The sequence below is a fragment of the Chlorocebus sabaeus genome, chromosome 9, assembly GCF_047675955.1.
Source record: "Chlorocebus sabaeus isolate Y175 chromosome 9, mChlSab1.0.hap1, whole genome shotgun sequence".
NCBI lineage: Eukaryota > Metazoa > Chordata > Mammalia > Primates > Cercopithecidae > Chlorocebus > Chlorocebus sabaeus.
In genome coordinates this window covers 92,141,119-92,156,783 of record NC_132912.1, presented here as the reverse complement: position 1 = coordinate 92,156,783, position 15,665 = coordinate 92,141,119, and the positions used below count along the sequence as shown (strand labels likewise).

The 15,665-nt window shown below is 39.7% G+C and overlaps 1 protein-coding gene across 1 annotated transcript; it reads right to left on the bottom strand.

Annotated features, from left to right (window-relative positions):
- Positions 1–6,569: 6,569 nt before the first annotated feature.
- On the bottom strand, positions 6,570–14,140 carry IFIT2 (interferon induced protein with tetratricopeptide repeats 2). The gene is made up of 2 exons (XM_007963496.3): positions 13,754–14,140; positions 6,570–9,519 (listed from the first exon to the last, which is right to left on the bottom strand). Exons 1-2 carry the CDS (start codon positions 13,756–13,758, stop codon positions 8,106–8,108), a joined length of 1,419 nt encoding a protein of 472 aa, XP_007961687.1. The 5' UTR covers positions 13,759–14,140; the 3' UTR covers positions 6,570–8,105.
- Between the last annotated feature and the right edge of the window lie 1,525 nt (positions 14,141–15,665).

The following is a 15,665-nucleotide window of genomic DNA, read 5'->3' as shown; positions in this document are numbered from 1 at the left end:
GTTTACCTAGCTGTAAAATGGGCAAAAGTAATACACATATTATTGTTTAATGGATGGATTATATATTTATGCTTTGAGCTCTGAAGGAGTTGATACTACCCTGAGAGGTTTTTTTTTTCATTTTATAATACTTCCCAACCATGATATAAATATTCATAAAAACCTAGGAAGTATAGTTGTCATGACTAATTTGATGATGAAGGAATTAACTAGAAGCATTCCCTCTATCCTGTAGTTGCAGAAAGCAGAGACTCTTTTGTAGCAAAATTGACCTGACGTATGGTGTTTCCAACAACAGAGTCTCATGAGATACTTTGAGTTCAGAGGTTGTTACATTCTATGAAAGTAACCTGCAATTTGGAGAAGTCTAATTCTGATTGGTTGTTTAACTTAGCAATTTGTTATCCTAGTCATAATAAAGTGACATATCTTTATAAAAGGTACAAATATTTGTGATATCATAAAAGGTATAAATACCATCCCTACACCCAGTTAAGAGGTGCCTTTGGCCTCATGCTTTAGAGGGTCCCACATATCACAGATAAAAACATACAAAAATTTAAAAGAACAAATAGCACCTCTGTTACTCAGAATCCAGTGCTTTATTCTGGTAGAATCAGATTTGAAACCCCAAACATCCAGCCCAGGGAAAAGTTGTCTATCTTCTCTTCTTTGCTCACAATGAATGAAGATCATATCATGCATGTTTGTGCATTGTGAGGGAGCTGATTTTTAGAGACAGATTCTGCTTCGGAGTTCAAAGAGGATTGTAGCAATAAAGATCAGAGAAAAGACAAATTCAACAAACTACTCAAAGCCTTTCTTTCACCAGAATGCAATAGATTCTTATGTAATGAAGAATTATATTTCCAGTACAGTAGCACCTATTGTCCATTTTCTTCCTTTTCTTTTTGTTCTAATTCCTGGCTCAAAAAGTACTCATGAATTAGCACAGTATTTGCAACAGTTGCACATGGTGACTGAATAACATTCTGCATCATTAAGAAATTCATATTATTCTTTTTTTTTTTCTTTTTCATAGAGTCTAGAGTGCAGTGGCACAATCTCGACTCACTGCAACCTCTACCTCCTGGGTTCAAGAAATTCTCCTGCCTCAGCCTCCCAAAAAGTTGGGACTGCAGGCACCCACCACTACACCCAGCTGATTTTTGTACTTTTAGTAGGGATGGGGTTTCACCATGTTGGCCAGGATGATCTCGATCTCTAAACCTCATGATCCACCTGCCTTGGCCTCCCAAAGTGTTGGGATTAGAGGCATAAGCCACTGCGCCTGACCTAAATTCACATTATTCTTAAACTTGTATACATGCAGATTTGAACTTACATATGGAGTCAAATTCTCTTCTGTATTTGGACTCTTTCTTTGTGCCAATTTGCCAATCAGTAAGGTTCCTGCATATGAGTATTTAAATATAAAATCAGATGGGATTAGATTTTTGTAGCATACCCAACTCAGAAAATAGAATACGTAACTTATTTAACATATCTACTGAATGTGAAAGCAACAATAGTATTCAAAATGCTACTAATAAGGGTACAACACAACGAAAACAAACTTCGAAGTAAAAGTAGATAACAAAAGAAAAATTTTCCTTATTATATTTGGAACAAGAGTCCCATTTTTTAACAGTTATAATAAAATATAATTCACATATCATACAATTCACCCATTTAAAGTATACAATTCAATTGCTTTCATTCTATTCACAGTTATGCAACCAGCACCACAATCAATTATAGAACATTCTCAAGCTGTCATCTCCCATTGTCCCAATCCCCTCCCCTACCCTTGGCAACTGCTAATTTACTTTCTGTCTCTACAAATTTGCCTCTGTTGAGCATTTCATATAAACAAAATCATACAATATGTGACCTTTTTAAATTGCTTTTTGTCATTTTGCATGTTTTCAAGGTTCGTCTGTGTTGTATCATGTATCAGTAATTACTTCATTTATTTTTGTTTCCAAATAATATTCCACTATGTGTATATAACCATATTTCATTTATCACTTCATCAGTTGATGGGTCCACTTTTTGGCCATCATGAATAATGCAACTATGAATACAGCTATGAACATTCATGCATAAGTTTTGTGTGAACATGTTTTCACATTTTCCTTTTTCTTACATACGTATCTAGGAATGGAATTGCTGGGTCATATGGTAACTATGTTTAACCATTTGAAGAACTGCCCAACTATTTTCTAAAGTGGCTGCACCATTTTACGTTAAACATACTTATATTCGAGGTAATACAGATTTTCTTATCTGAGCTCTTGAGAGATGAGTTACTGAAAGAGAGAGAAGGCTGTAGGAAGGACAATGTGCTGGTATAATTCATCTTCATTTCTGAATAAAGGATATGCTGAAAAATGGAACCAGATTGAATTTGTTGCAGTTCAGTCTATATCTCTGCTATTCAAGGTGTAGTTTACAGACTACTGTCATTGATTTGATCTGAGAGCTTGCGAGAAATATAGAGTCTCAGGCTCCACCCAGATCTACTGAATCATAGTCTACATTTTTAACAAGATCCTCAGGTGATTGTGCACATGAAAGTGGGCACTGCACATTAAAGTTTGAGAAATACTGGAAGAGTTAGAACTCTAGATATTCTACAGGTAATAACATGTAAGATAGCGCTGGACTACACACAAAATTGTGTGCTCGTGTGATGGAAAACTAGAGTGTATTCTAGGTATGCAAGCCATGTCCTCTGCCAGTCATTTCCTCTCTCCTTTTATGTCTCCTTCTTGGATGATTTGCTCTCATTCCTGCAGAAAGCCTGCACTCAAAGCTCCTGCTTTGTCTGGCTTATGGTCTCATTCTCTTGGTCAACTGGATTCTATTGGTAATGGATATTGACTTGAAATGAGACAAACAGATTTTTCTTTGGAATTTTGATCAGAAGAAAGTGATTCTAGAAAGTCTTTATTGAATTATTGTTATTATTTATTTTTTGAGACAGGGTCTCATCTCAGTGTGTTGCCCAGGCTGGAGTGCAGTGACATGATCTCAGCTCACTGAAGCCCCCACTTCCTGGGCTCAAGTGATCCTCCTACCTCAGCATCCCAAGTAGATGGGACTACAGGTACATGCCACCAAGCCCAGCTAAGTTTTGTATTTTTTGTAGAGATAGGGTTTCACCATGCTGTCCAGGCTGGTCTCAAACTCCTGGGCTCAAACAATCAGCTCACCTCCGCCTCCCAAAGTGTGGTGATTACAGGTGTGAGCCACTGCACCTGGCCTCTGTTGAATTATTAGGAGAAGAGATAAGTAAACTGGTAGGGATGTTTTCCACTTCATGCACAGAGAATCAAAGTCATCTCTAGAAAGAGAAACTTGAAGGAAGAAGACATAAAGGGAAGATGAAAGTGAGAAAGAAGGAGAGCAAAAGGAAGAGAGAAGTGGTGGGGGGAGAGGGAGAGAGGAGAGAAAACTAGCATTCTGGGTTTGAAGAGGATTTCTATCATACAGATTCCACACTTGAACATTTTATTTATCTGTGATCTATATGTCAGCGCCTTTTTTGGAAATATATGCATGCACTCATCAGATTGACAACAATTAAAGACTGGTAATATTCAGTATTGGTGAAGATGCTGGAAATAATATTTCTCATACATTGCTAGTGGAAATAATAATTTCCTTTTTAACGCCCTAGACATATCAACTCTTTTCCATGACCTAAAAGCCTTACTCACTATTTAAAATGTTTCCATATTTTAAAATATTCTAGTAAATCTAGTTTTTCTTAATCAACAATTAGAAGATATATTACATAGTTTTATACATATATTTTAAAGCTCCAACTTATGTAGGCTTTTTCACTAAATGCAAAAAATGTACAAGTAGGTTTGAGGTTTTCTTTTTGTTTTTTTTTTTTCTTTTGAGATAGGTTCTCCCTCTGTCACCAAGGCTGGAGTGCAGTGGCACCATCTCACTGCAACTACCACCTCCCAGGTTCGTGGGATTCTCCCACCTCAACCTCCTGAGTAGCTGGAATTATAGGCACACGCTACCACGCCCGGTTAATTTTTTTTTTTTTTTTTTTTGTATTTTTTTTTTTGGTAGAGACGGGGTTTCACCATATTTGTCAGTCTGGTCTGGAACTCCTGGCCTCAGGTGATCCACCCTCCTCGGCCTCCCAAAGTGCTGGTATTTTAGGCTTGAGCCACTGTGCCTGGCCAGGTTTGAGTTTTTAAATGTAGTGCTTGATGACAAATTAGTAAGTTTATTTAAAAATGAGAAAGGAAAATGTGTGCTCAGTGGTTTTATATCACAGTATCTCTGCTCCGTAATATCTGTAAATCAAAAGCAGAACACAAATAGGCTCATTTATTTGGGATACCCAGGATGCTGGAAAGGTAAAGAAAGACTTTTCAAATATTTTAATTAGATTTTATCTATATAAACACACTGGGGCCAATTTCCAGGTCTCTAGAAGGATTTCAGGAATTTCCAGGTTCAGGGCAGAATTTACTACATATTTTTACATTTTACCCAATTCAGAAATAACACAAATTTGACTCATTATGTTTCCAAAACAAACGAGACATAAACCAAGGCTCTGGGGTCTATATGTGTCATTTACCTGTTTGGTTGCCTGCTTTTCAATAGCAGCCTGCAGAGAACCAGAGGAGAAGCAGAACTGTTTGGGATTTGTTTCCACAGGCTTCCAACAAATCCTGCCTCTGGTCTCTTCTCTAGTCTTAAGTCCTGTATGTAAAGCAGCTGAAGGGAGGTCCCATGTAGAGCTGAGAATGCCTGTCTTACAAGTGCATGCACCTAGGTACATCTAAGGATTTTAGTCGGTTTCCCTCTTTGCAGCCTCCCTAGAAGGTGTAGATAATCAGCAATGAGATAGCTGCACTATTAATCATGGGGAAAATTTCTTACATATTAGTCTAAGTTAGTCCCTTTTCCAAAATCGGCGATGGGGGAAATGGAGGAAATGAGGAAATGGGCATATATGATCTCAGGTTGGAAACTACAACCCTCAGATTGGCATCCAAGGTTGATTGCACGTATGGTAGGGATCCTAACACAAGGCCTACCTGGGTCATAATCAGGATTCTAATACATGCAGTCTTCCAGTTGCACTGGATCCAGTTGTATTTGATGTGTCAATTGACATAGGGGATGAAGGAAGATGAAATTGGAGCATGACTCAAGGTCAGCTGTCCCCAGGGACTGTGTCTGAGCTCTATGGAAAAAGACAAGCAGAAGTCAATGAATCTTTTTCACTGAGGACTCTGAGGCAGAGAAATAAATAACAACTACTTGGAAGCAACACAGAGAAAAGAGGAATTCTTCTCACTCTTTCACTGACACTAACACACTTGAAAACATTGTTGGCAGAAATATTAGTACTCTCGGGGTGGCAATCAAATACGGAGAATGTGAAATATATTGAAGGCAGTTTTAGGGGCAATGGTCATTGATGGATATGGGTGTTGAAGCTACACAAGTAGCAAATGTGATCAGATAACTCTGATAGACATGTTCATCAGTACGTAGGAGACATCTACTAGGGGCTTGCCGTGTTGGGTGAATATATGGAGGGAGTCAAATGTCCTGCCCTGGGAAATGTGGTTAAAAGGCAGGGAATTACAAGTCAAGCCCAATTAATGTGACTCCATTTGTTATTCCTGGATGGTGAAATTTCAGGAAACAGGAGCTATGTACATAATTTTCTTTATTGTTTTCCAATCATTTGTTAACTTTAAGTCCTCAAATAAATATTAAGTGTAAGATGTTATGTTTCCCTTTCCTACCCTTCTTTCTGTTTTCCCACTAAGGGTCCTGTTCCAGCAAGGGACTGGTGGTATGACATGCAAGGACAAGATTACATACATCTGTCTTTAGCACACACAGGTACCAATGGTCCTCTCTCAGGGTTGGCATGCCTTTCCATTTTAACCTTCCACTCAGAATATGTGTGGTATTCCTTCCCAGGCACCAGATGTAGTCCTAATTTACTCAGGCAAGGTGAGCTAGATCTACCCCTGAAACATACACTTGTCCATTTTGATCCAGTGACATGAGTTTACCTTTGCAGTTGGCGTGATTTGCGTTTTCCATTAGAGGTCTCTTGAAAAATAACAGAGATTTCAGAACTTCTTGTCTCTTCCTATTCTTTACTTAATAGGGAAGACTCTCTAACACGCATTTGAATTGAGTCCAGGATGGGGCATAAAATGGAATCAGTGACATTTATTTCTCCTAATAGTGGTCAGAATAGAGAAAATGTGATAAAAGCACAAAATTTAACAAAGAAAAGGGCAGTAGCCCACCCACCATCAAGGTGGAGATAGAATGTCTGTGTTCATGTAGGTCAATGGTAGCAGGTGGCAGAAGGCAGCTGTTATCCGAAGCCCTGGACTCTTAAAGCTGAGGAAAAAGTTTTGTTCTGTTCAGGTGATTTTGATAGCAGACCAGCCTAGGTTAATTGGATTTGGTTGATACTTGTGTAACATTTCATTTATCACTAGCTGAGTCTGAAAGGTTTAAAGTACAGCAAAATTCCAGAAGAACCAGAACACTGCTTTATGTTTTATCATATTTAGGTTATTTATTAATGAAAATATATAACATTTTCAGGAATACAAATTTTGCATCCTGATGACCTCAAATGCATGCAACAAGATTTTTAATACAGAAAATAACACAAAAACTGTTGTTGCAGTGGTTAGAATTTTTAACTTTAAAAAACCTTGAATTTTTATTGTTTCAATTGCACAATAAAATAATGTTGATATATACTTAAGCTTAAATTAATTCCAAAAGGCAAACATTTTCCAACCCAGAGCATGACTGATGGTCTCATGCTGGGTCAGCTGACTCTATTTTGGTTCACACCAACTTTGATGTCTAGGCCATTCAGTATCTTCCTAGAAAATCCCAGTTGTCCAAGAATACCATGAATTTTGGGATTTCTCGGAAGATTTTCAGAGTTAGAAGTGTTTATATCACTTAATATCCAACATTTCTAAAGGGGGGAAAACCCCACCATCTATTGTCAATGACATTTCCCAAGACCTTGCACCAGGCCCTTAGTCACCAGGTTCCCCATTTTGTTGCTTTCCTATCATCTCAAACCAGGTTCATGAAAGCATTTGAACAAAATCAGTCTTCATTTTACCAAAAAAAATTCCTAACAGTGGCTAAAATACTGAAAATTTCTCCATTTGATTACAATCTACAAAGATAAACCAGCATTCCTTTCTCTTTCTCCCTTTTGGTTACTTTTTCCCTATCCTTACAGGTGGAACATTTATTTTTTCCACACAGGTTTTAAAGAAATACATTATGTTGGTTTCTAGCGTATTGTACAGAATCCATTTTCATTCTTTACATGTTACATTATGACTATGAGGAGGGCAGAGTAGAGGTGAACTCTCTCTATACTTGCTGCAAGTCTTGTACACATTGCTTTTCGTACCCATTGCTTCTAGCTATGTCTCTTCCTATTCTCTGCTCTCTTCTCAACTATGTTGCCACCTCAATTAATCAGGCACTTGAATTCACATTGTGTAGAATACTCAAGATTGATGATAGGCTGGGAAGGAGGAGGAAGGAGGCAGAGGTAAGAGATGGGGGATACCGAGCCCTATTTAGACTTTGGCCCCCAGCTTTTGGATGAACTTAGCACATTACTGGCTGTGCAGGACTAACCTCTATGGGATGCAAAATGACTCCAAGTGTGGAACAACATTGCAAAAATGGACTTCAATATTACATGAAGGATTCGGCTGCTTTATATAAACACAAAAACAAGCCCAGTGGACTACTCCACTAAAGGTGACTAAGCAGATGTTACAGTTCAAACTGCACTCAAGAAGTCAATTGAGAAATAATTCTATCACCAAGCCCTTGGACCTACTCCCCAATCTGGTCCCTCTCCCAGAACTCCTTGGGCTTTCTGAAGACCCAGCAATTAACATAGTCCTGTCCAGTGGTATGGCCAGTGTCTTAGTCCATTCTTTTGCCATACCAGTCATTACATATTTTGAATACCAACTTGGTGGAGGAATTTCAGCTCCCTTTCAGCAGTAGCCTAGTGGGCACCACATCTCTATTCTTCATTCCCCATTCCAGCTTGATGCTGAAGGGATGAGGCTTCCAGACTCCAAACCCCTCTCAGAGTCTTCATCTGCTTGTTGCATTTTTTTATTCAGCTCCTGAAGGAATGCCAAGACATGCAAAGCCTCAGAATCTGCTCCATTTTTAGAAAGTCGCATTTTGGCAATTTTTTGCAGTTTATCTTTCATCTTTTCTTTCTCCCTTGATTTCTGGTTTATTTTTACTCCCTCTATAAAGTGGTGAATGGCCTTGTCTTCACACTTCATTTGATACAGCTGAAAGTTGCCATACCGCAGATGGAGCAGTTGTTTTGCTACAGGAGTAAGCTCTTTACTGAATTCCTTTTGGAAGTAATACTCTGCTTCTTCATACTGATCTGCTAGAGCATGGAGGCTGGCAAGAATGGAACAGACACGGAAGAGATTATCATTGGCCTCATCAGCTTTCTTCAGATGAGCCACAGCGTGTCCTATTAGTTCCAGTAACTTTCTTTTCCCATATATTCCATTCTGTCTTAGATTCATTACTTGGAGGACTTTTGCCCTATAGCAACACCCAATTTGGCAATGCAGGTAGGCATTGTTCGGTAGGTACTCTAAAGCCTTTTTAAGCAGTTCAATAGCTTTGTCTGGCTCATCTTTTCTTCGATAAAACTTTGCTGCACTGCGAAGTACATCTGTTATACCTGGGGCTTTCTCCAAGGCTTCTTGAACTAACTTCTCTCCTTCACCTTCCTCTTCGCCTTCTTCACGCATCTTATGAAGCTTCAGAGCCAGGAGGACTTTAAGGTACTGGTTGTCAGGATTCAGCTGAATGGCTTGCCTCAGAGGGTCAATGGCGTTCTGAGATGGTGGCCAGTTGTCCAGACGGTAGCTTGCTATTGCCAGTCCAGAGGTGAATTCTGGGTTCTTTGGTTTCTTTTCCAGAGCCTTCTCAAAGCACACCTTCGCTCTTTCATTTTGGTTTCCTCCACACTTTAACCGTGTCCACCCTTCCTCACAGTCAAGCTCTGGACTCTCAATTCTGTAGGGACTGGAAAACTTCTCACAGATGTGCTTCACTTTGTCTACATAAATCTGAGCGTCTGAGAGTCGGCCCATGTGATAGTAGACCCAGGCATAGTTTCCCCAGGTGACCAGACTTCTGATTTCTGCTTGGTCAGCATGCTCTTGCTGGATTAACTCTTCAGCTTTACATAAGCATTCCAGGGCTTCCTCATTTTGGCCTTTGAGGTGCTTTAGATAGGCCAGTAGGTTGCACATTGTGGCTTTGAATTCACGATTCTGAAACTCAGTCCGGTAAAATACTTTGTCTTCAAAATCATCCAAGGAATTTTCTCCCTCTATCAAGTTCCAGGTGAAATGGCATTTTAGTTGCCGTAGGCTGCTCTCCAAGGAATTCTTAGTGTTCTCACTGTAGGAAAAAACAGAAGGATGGACACTTTGAGAAATAGATTTATATGTCAAGAAATGGGAGCATGGCAAATAAAATTCTCCTCCTCCTAAAAACTGTTAACACAAATCAAAGAAAGTCTCCTTCTTTTCCTTCTATAATATGTTTTACCATATTGTTAATTCCTGCATGTTGTAGCAGGAGTTTAGAGACTGTGAGCAGCAGAATTAGGGCGAGGGCAGTGGGTTGTTCTCTAAGTCTGTGGCTAGGTTTTCATGAATAAGACAGTTTTTGTTAAATAGCTCTGCCCTCTGCTTTTGAGGGCCTCTGTGGAGGCTTGGTTTTATTTATGTAGTTTTAAAGAAGTAAGTGGTTTTCATTGCTTTTTGTTTCTGTTCTTCATTCTTCCCTAGCTTTACTTTTGTACTTTGAAAATTTCAGCTTTATAATTTTTTAATCTTTTGATGTTTTGCCATACTGATTTTACTTTCTCATCCCTCTGAAATGCAGCTTCATTTTATCTTTGATATTCTTAATTCCTTAGTTTTCCTTCATTTGCCTTTAAAGAAATCTTGACCACTTTTGATTTTCTGTCTATTTCAGCTTTTAATAGATCCTTCATTTATTTTGTCTATTCAAACTTTCTGAGCTTTTATCAGATTGGTTTTATTTTGTATTGGTTTATTACTTTACGATGCTACATTTTCATTTTTTTTTTCTGTTGAATTTTTCCATTTTAACCATTTGAATCTTATTTTCAACCATTCTGAATTTTTACTCATTTTATCTGCTTTTGTATTATTCTCTCATTTAATTTCAAGTATTATTTATGTTAGCAATATCTTAAACATTTATTTTGGAATAAAATGTAATTTTTTTTCCTTCTCCCCACCCCTATACCTCTACTTCTTAAACTGGTGATTTCTGTTCTTAATATATCTCATTGAGTTGCTCTATTAGTAATTTTGTACTTGATTGTTTTAATTTTTTTGAAATGTTATTTTTCTCTTCTGCGTTTTGCTTTTATAACAAGGGGCAAGAAGTGCAACTACAGGAAAGGCTCCTAAGGCCACTAGCTCCTTTTCTTATAGAAAGGGCTCTTTTTCCTTTAGGGTACCCTTACGACTCTCCTGGAAAGATTTTCCATTCCCTTCAGTGTTGGTCCTCAAAATAAATAAATAAACCAAAACCAACCAAACCAAAAAACAAAACAAAACAACAACAACAAAAAAAAACAAGCGAAAAAAACCAGCAAACAGAAAAATGAACAAAAGCCTGTACTTCGAATTACTTTGGAGACGAATAACATTCCACGCCCCAAATTGTTTCTCAACACTGTCTGTGTATTGGAGTCTCTGTAATGTTGCTTTTTCTTACTTAAATTGTTTTTTCGTGGTATCTGTACAGCCACCCTTGTATCAGGAGCTATATTTCTAAATAGTATGGCTTCTTATACAACCAATAGATATCTGGAATGTCATGCAATGTGGCAGGATCACTTTTGAAATATATGTCTAAATAGAAGATTATGTGACCTCTCTTTCTTTTTTCTTTTTTTTTCTTTTTTTTTTTTTTGAGACGGAGTCTCGCTGTGTCGCCCGGGCTGGAGTGCACTGGCCAGATCTCAGCTCACTGCAAGCTCCGCCTCCCGGGTTTACGCCATTCTCCTGCCTCAGCCTCCCGAGGAGCTGGGACTACAGGCGCCCGCCACCTCGCCCGGCTAGTGTTTTGCATTTTTTAGTAGTGACGGGGTTTCACCGTGTTAGCCAGGATGGTCTCGGTCTCTTGACCTCGTGATCCGCCCGTCTCGGCCTCCCAAAGTGCTAGGATTACAGGCTTGAACCACCGCACCTGGCCTATGTGACCCCTCTTTCTAACTGCCCCTCTCTCTCCCACTTTTTATACCACTCCTTCCCACTCCCATTTTGATTGAGAATCTTCCTGTAACCTCACTAAGAATAAAAATAGATCTGTTTGGACATGAGCTTTTCAAGGGGAATGCTGCTGCCATTAGGATACCTGATACCAAGTCAAGCACTCTCCAGGGCTCCCACCCCTGGGGTTAGTTACATCAAGAGGCTTAGACAACCTGACTCTTTGCTAAGGCCTATTTGGAGCTTTGAATGGAAGGCAGGTCCTTCCTATAAACTCCTGCCTGTTTTCCATTCTATTTTTGTTTGTTTGTTTGTTTATTCTGCTTGGGATAGTTAAGTCTCCATTTGTTCCAAGAAACAGAGATGAGCAGGAACTGATTTAAAGTTCCTAGAGTGCCTCGCAGGACCATTGGTAGGACTGCAGTGACCCCAGGAGGATTAGAACAGGACACTGGGGAGCTCGGAGGGCTCAGACTCTGTGTTTTCTCCATGTGCATCCGAGTCATACTCTCTACTGTACTGCATTCATTACAGAATATGGTGAGTCCTACAGAATATGGCCACTCTCAGATCCCAAGCATGTGCAGCACGCAGCCTAACACCTAAAGACTCACTCTAGCTTCTTTGCTCCCTCTCAATTCCATTTCCAACTTCCATTTGAGTTTGGGTGCTCATTCCCTTAACACATACACTCCTTAGCTCCTTTCTCATTTTACAAAAGAAACAGAGAGAGTAAATAGAATTGAGATTATCTCCACCATATAAAACATAAAGTCCATTGTGCATTTGCAGGATAGAGACATTTAATATACACACGTATGTAAAATCCCTTTGAGCAGTCATTTAAAAGGCATCCAACTTCACTGCTTGATTTTGGGTTCTTATTTTCACTATTAAGTTAGAGATGTCGGTCTCAGACACTTGCTTCCTGGGCTCTGGCTTGTGAGGACCTATTCTCCTGATTCCTAAAGAAGTTCCAGTTGTATACACAACAACAACAATTTCTTCCGTTGCCTCTTATCTGGATAAAAGCAGCAGTGACATTATCAACCAGGCTCAGAACTAACGCTACCACCACAGTTTCTTGGAGCCGTCTCAGAATCACGGAGGAATCTTTTAGAAACACACATCCTCAGACTCCAACCCAGACCCACTTAATGAGAATCTCTGGGGAACTGACCCTAGAACTGTGTCCTTAATAAGCTGTCCAGGCAATTTTTATGCATGCTCAATGTCGAGAACCACTGTCTTAGAGCACAAGAGCAATACCCAGTGAAAGTCACGATAGATAAAGAATAAGGAAAGCAAGAAGGAGGGATGGGTCTGTATCGTAATGGGAAAAATTCTAAGACCACACTAAAATTCTAACAAATAAGAAAAGGGTTCTATAGATTCTGGGTGACTACAAAAAAAGAAATCTGTAAATATCTCAAATCTTTTTTTCCTTTCTTTCTTTCTTTCTTTCTTTCTTTCTTTCTTTCTTTCTTTCTTTTTTTAATCAGGCATAACATTTAAACTAGCAGGAAATAATATCGTTTCAAAAAGAGAAATCAGGAACCTCACAGAAGTAGGGCAAGGTGTCTCATTGGAAGTAAGCACTGGGGTTGGTGACACGGGATTCCAGAGCTCCCAGAATGAGGGTGAAGCAACCAGGTCCAGCCACCCCACCCTCAAACTGGAGAAAATAGTTCCCTTCCTACTCAATGAGCTAACACTTCCTCTCCAGGGCAGTCTCATGTTTTGGGGATAGAAGGGAATGTTAGAGGTGAGAACTATTTTCTCCAAGCACTCCATCTCTAATTCATACTCAAGAGGACTCTCACCAATCAGTAGCATTTTGGGTTGAAAATATCTAAGTTTACCAGCCTTTGTGCAAATCTGAGATGAAAGACTACATTAAAAGTAAAATTCACCTTAGCAGGAAGTGGGCTTTGCTATTCTGTGTATATCTTTAACAGTATCTGCTGAAAAGAACCCTTTTATTAAATAATTGTATTACGAGCCCCCAACTTAGTCCTTTCGAATATGAAATAAGAGAGGGACCGTGCACAAGAGCAATGCCCCCAGACCCATCTTGAAGTGAAGCGCTGGGGGGATGAAACATCCCTCTCTGCTGCCTTCTTTCTCTGATTGCAACTCAGTTCCCCAGGCCAGCAGTTCTGGAGATGAATTTAGGAAGCTTGCCAGCGTGAAGCAGAAGATTGTTTAGGAGGGAACAAACCAGCATTGGTAAGACAGATTTACAACCGACAGAGGTAAAGGCATAGTAAGGCCGTAAACAAACACAAACGGAGCTGGCCCTCTGGGAGCATAGCTACTCAGGATTTGCATTGGACAAGATGACTCAACAGCACTATCAGATACGAAGGGAAAATCTTTACCTCATGGTTGCCGTGCGATTCTCAGCTGTTCGGCAGGGCTGCGGTTCAGGCAGCTGCACTCTTCAGAAATCTTCCTCTTCTGCCACCAATAAACGCTGAAAAGACCTATATACACAACTGGCCTCTGGTTCCTTTCCGCTTGTTTCCCTTCAGCTGACGTCGCAAAAGAGAAAGTGAAACTAGAAAGTGAAGCTGGCAGGACTCTTTACAGGGAAATGAGCACTCTTTTTCCTCGGGAATCAGAGGCGATCAGAGAAAGAAGGCAGCAGAGAGGGATGTTTCATCCGCCCCGTGCTTCACTTCAAGATGTGTCTGGGGGCATTGCTCTTGTGCACGATCCCTCTCTTATTTCATATTCGAAAGGACTAAGTTGGGGACTCGTAATACAATTATTTAACAAAAGGGTTCTTTTCAGCAGGTATTGTTAAAGATATACACAGAATAGCAAAGCCCACTTCCTGCTAAGGTGAATTTTACTTTTAATGTAGTCCTTCATCTAAGATTTGCACAAGGTCTGGTAAACTTAGATATTTTCACCCCAAAATGCTCTTGAGTAAGAGCCAAGCCCAGCTGGGTAGTGAGTGAGAAGAACTTCCTCTTTGTGGAATGTGTTGATGACATCAAGGGAGCACAACTCTGAGAAGGACATATTTACAAAGTACTCTGCCTTGTGATTACCATATTAACACATCTTTGCTCTGCTTTATACCAATATGATCCACAGGCCACTGTAAGGAGCAGTTATCTAGCCTGGACAGGTCAGGGGATTTTAGTCTGAATCATTGCTGAATCTCCAGTCCCTGCGAAACTACCTGCACATTGCATGGTGTGGCAAGCATTCCAAAAGTAGTCGTCGAATAAATGAATACATGATTAGAAGCATGGGTAGTGATATCTGTCTATCTGGATTTGAAATCAGCCCCCACTTTTATGCTATGAAACTCTGGGGAAAATTATTGAATGTCTCTGCTTCGGTTTTGTAAATTGGGAATAGTACCACTACTGGTTCATTGTGGTGTTGGGAGGATGAAATAAGAGAATACATGAAATGTCCTTAGAATAATGCCTGGCAGTAACAAGTAAATGTTAGTTTCTATTATAATTATTATCTAAAATCGTTAACCAAAGTGATCAGAGGGGAAACTTTCTTTTTTTCAGGCTGGAGTGCGGTGGAAAGATCCTGACTTACTACAACCTCCACTTCCCTAGTTCAAGTGATTCTCCTGCCTCAGCCACTCAAGCAGCTGGGATTACAGGCACGCACCACCATGCTTGGCTGATTTTTGTATTTTTAGTAGAGACAGAGTTCCACCATGTTGGCCAGGCTGGTCTCGAACTCCTGACCTCAGGCGATCTGCCTGTCTTGGCCTGCCAAAGTGCTGGGATTACAGGCGTGAGCCACTACGCCCAGCCAGAGGAAATTTCAATGTTTGCTTTTTCCAGAACTTTATCTCCCCTGACATTCAACACTCCGTCATGATCACTGACCTAAACCAAACAATTCCTAACATCTCCTTATGTTCTTGGCTTCCCCAAGCCCCACAATATTTTCCCCCCTTTTATTGATGTATAATAATTTACATATTTATGGGTTGCATGTGACTGTTTGTTACATGCAAAGAATGTTTAATGATCAAGTCAGCGTAATTGGGGTATGCATCACTTTCAGTGTTCATCATTTTTATGTGTTGGTATCATTTCAAGTCCTCTCTTCTAGTTACTTAAAAATATACATAATATTGTTGTTAAGTACAGTCACCCTAGTCTGCTATCAAACATTAGAACTTGTTTTTTCTATTTAACGGTATGTTCGTACCCATAACCTCACTCTCACCTTCCCACCACTCCCCTTCCTAGGGGAAACATTGTTCTGTTCTCAATGTCCATGAGATAAAGTTTTTTAGCTCCCACA